Source organism: Sinocyclocheilus rhinocerous, unplaced genomic scaffold (genome assembly GCF_001515625.1).
Source record: "Sinocyclocheilus rhinocerous isolate Xijiao unplaced genomic scaffold, SAMN03320098_v1.1 C36851633, whole genome shotgun sequence".
In the NCBI taxonomy this organism is placed as follows: domain Eukaryota; kingdom Metazoa; phylum Chordata; class Actinopteri; order Cypriniformes; family Cyprinidae; genus Sinocyclocheilus; species Sinocyclocheilus rhinocerous.
The window spans coordinates 1-2,018 of NW_015786433.1; the positions used below are offsets into that span (position 1 = coordinate 1).

Below are 2,018 nucleotides of genomic sequence, written 5' to 3' on the forward strand. Positions count from 1 at the left end.
TTCCAAGAAAAAAATATCGTCTTATATTCGGGACAATACAGTAATGGCAAAAAAAGAAATCAACATTTGGATATGGGAAAACCTTGGAGTTTGAAAACAGAAGTGGTGTAGGAAAAAATAATCCACACATGAGTTTAACAGCAACATTTTCCTATTTTGGACAAGACATACACTGTTTGACCCCTGGCCCAATCTACAGAGGCTGGCGCACACGGTTTAAAGGTTTCTTAAGTTAAGAGACTAAGCAGCTTGGCAGAAACATAGGATGCCATTTTTGATGAACAGCATGCATAAAGAGGGCCCTGATGTCTAATTGAAGTTCCATCCAACTGGCAGAGTTGATGTAACATTCCATGGCTTCAATGACTTAAAGCTTCTTTTGACAGTAAAACATTGCTCAGGCAAGACAGACCAAGGACATACATTTTAATACGACTGGCCCTGACTGTGGAAACCTTAATACTTTGATTTTCGACTACTTTTTAGCAAAGATGGACCCAATGTCCAGTGTGATGGAGAGCTGCTTACCAATTTTGGGGCTTGGTGTCTGGTGAACTCGTACGCCGGTGATGGCTTTGATGATGGTGCTGTTACCATTGTGCTTGCTCACCAAGTCAAATATTTGAACCGTAATGTCTTTAATAGGACTCCTCTCCGACCTGGGCTCTTCTGTGGACTGCACAGGAAACGTAGACTCATAAATATAACAAAAGATGTACTTTTATTTCTTGAGATATTTTGAAGAATGTTTCAACTGTTTTTGTCCATAAAATGGAAGTCATTTTGGTAAAAAAAAAAACTCTGGACTCCATTTACTTTGTGTATGAAGAAAACAATTAACTTTAAAAAAAAAACATCTTTTGTGTTCCATAGAAGAAAGGAAGTCATACAGGTTTGGGACGACACAAACGTGAGTAAATGACATTCATCTTTGAGTAAACTATTGCTTTAAATAAGTGGTGTCCACTTAATTAGAAACACCTGAACCAGCTGATCAAGGTCTTTTAGAGTGCTAGAAACTTCCTGTCAGGTGTGTTGTAACAGGTTGGAGCTAAAGGTGGCCCTCCAGAAACATCTTTAAATGTTAGACCCATTTAAACTGGTTGAAAAGCTGTACTTACAATGCTGACGTGAATCTCGTTGCTGGCTGATGAAGCTAGCTCACAGGTGATGGACACAGCATACTCTGCCGTGAGGTTCTTAAGCAGGTACCAGTGCCTCAGCTCATTACAAACATGTTCCACACTCAAGCCCTGTCACAACAGAAAGACTTCTTATGAGATTGTTCATATTTAAGCACTTTCCAACAAAATAATTAGCACAATATGCATTTAAATCCCCAAAACTTCTCAGTTTTTAGGTTTGCCTCCAATAGCAGTGCGGGTAGGGTGAAAAGACCAAAATGAAAGATTTAGTCGGTTGGGAGAAAGTTGAGACAAATGAGACAAAGATGGCAAGGTCCCTCTCCCCTGTAAAATATTAATCCTATACACTCCTCCCTAGTTTCTGTAGCCCTTTAGTAGAAGAACCACGTTTTTTATGCTTGTCACTGTCCTTTGTTGCACTCGCTTGTCTCTCATTCAGCAATTCGGGCTGGCTGGTGGGTAGCCGCCAGCGGTGTTTCTCAAACTCTGCTCTCATTCAATAACTGCCTAAGTATTAAACCGTTACGGGATATTAGCTCAGGAATGTATTGGTTCGGAAAGGGATTCTGAGCCAGAGCTTATTGTACAAGATGTATTTCTTGCGCTTTTATTCATCTGAAGAAAAAGCGTTTGGATATGACAACAAAGCTTGCGAGAATCCAACCAGCATGGAAAACTTCACCCATGAGGAACGTTGTCTCCTAGATGAAGAGAACCTGATCTTTCACGCCCCACTACGCTCACCGAATTAGAAAAGGGTGGAGGAGACGTTTGGAGAAGGGGAAAACAGCTCAAAAGCTCATAATTCAATCGTTCTCCTCTGAAAGGATGACTCACTTGAGGCATGTTCTCCTTGTTAAAGGTGAACGTGAT

General features: G+C 40.7%; 1 protein-coding gene across 1 annotated transcript; it reads right to left on the reverse strand.

Annotated features, from left to right (window-relative positions):
• Positions 1–291: 291 nt before the first annotated feature.
• On the reverse strand, positions 292–2,012 carry LOC107736644 (protein jagged-1b-like). Its single transcript, XM_016548020.1, has 3 exons — positions 1,983–2,012; positions 1,122–1,253; positions 292–676 (listed from the first exon to the last, which is right to left on the reverse strand). Exons 1-3 carry the CDS (start codon positions 1,989–1,991, stop codon positions 476–478), a joined length of 342 nt encoding a protein of 113 aa, XP_016403506.1. The 5' UTR covers positions 1,992–2,012; the 3' UTR covers positions 292–475.
• Between the last annotated feature and the right edge of the window lie 6 nt (positions 2,013–2,018).

Coding starts and splice junctions, on each gene's coding strand:
- LOC107736644 (XM_016548020.1), bottom strand. Junction 677..1,121: donor ACGAGATTCACGTCAGCATT/GTAAGTACAGCT, acceptor TTTCCTGTGCAG/TCCACAGAAGAGCCCAGGTC.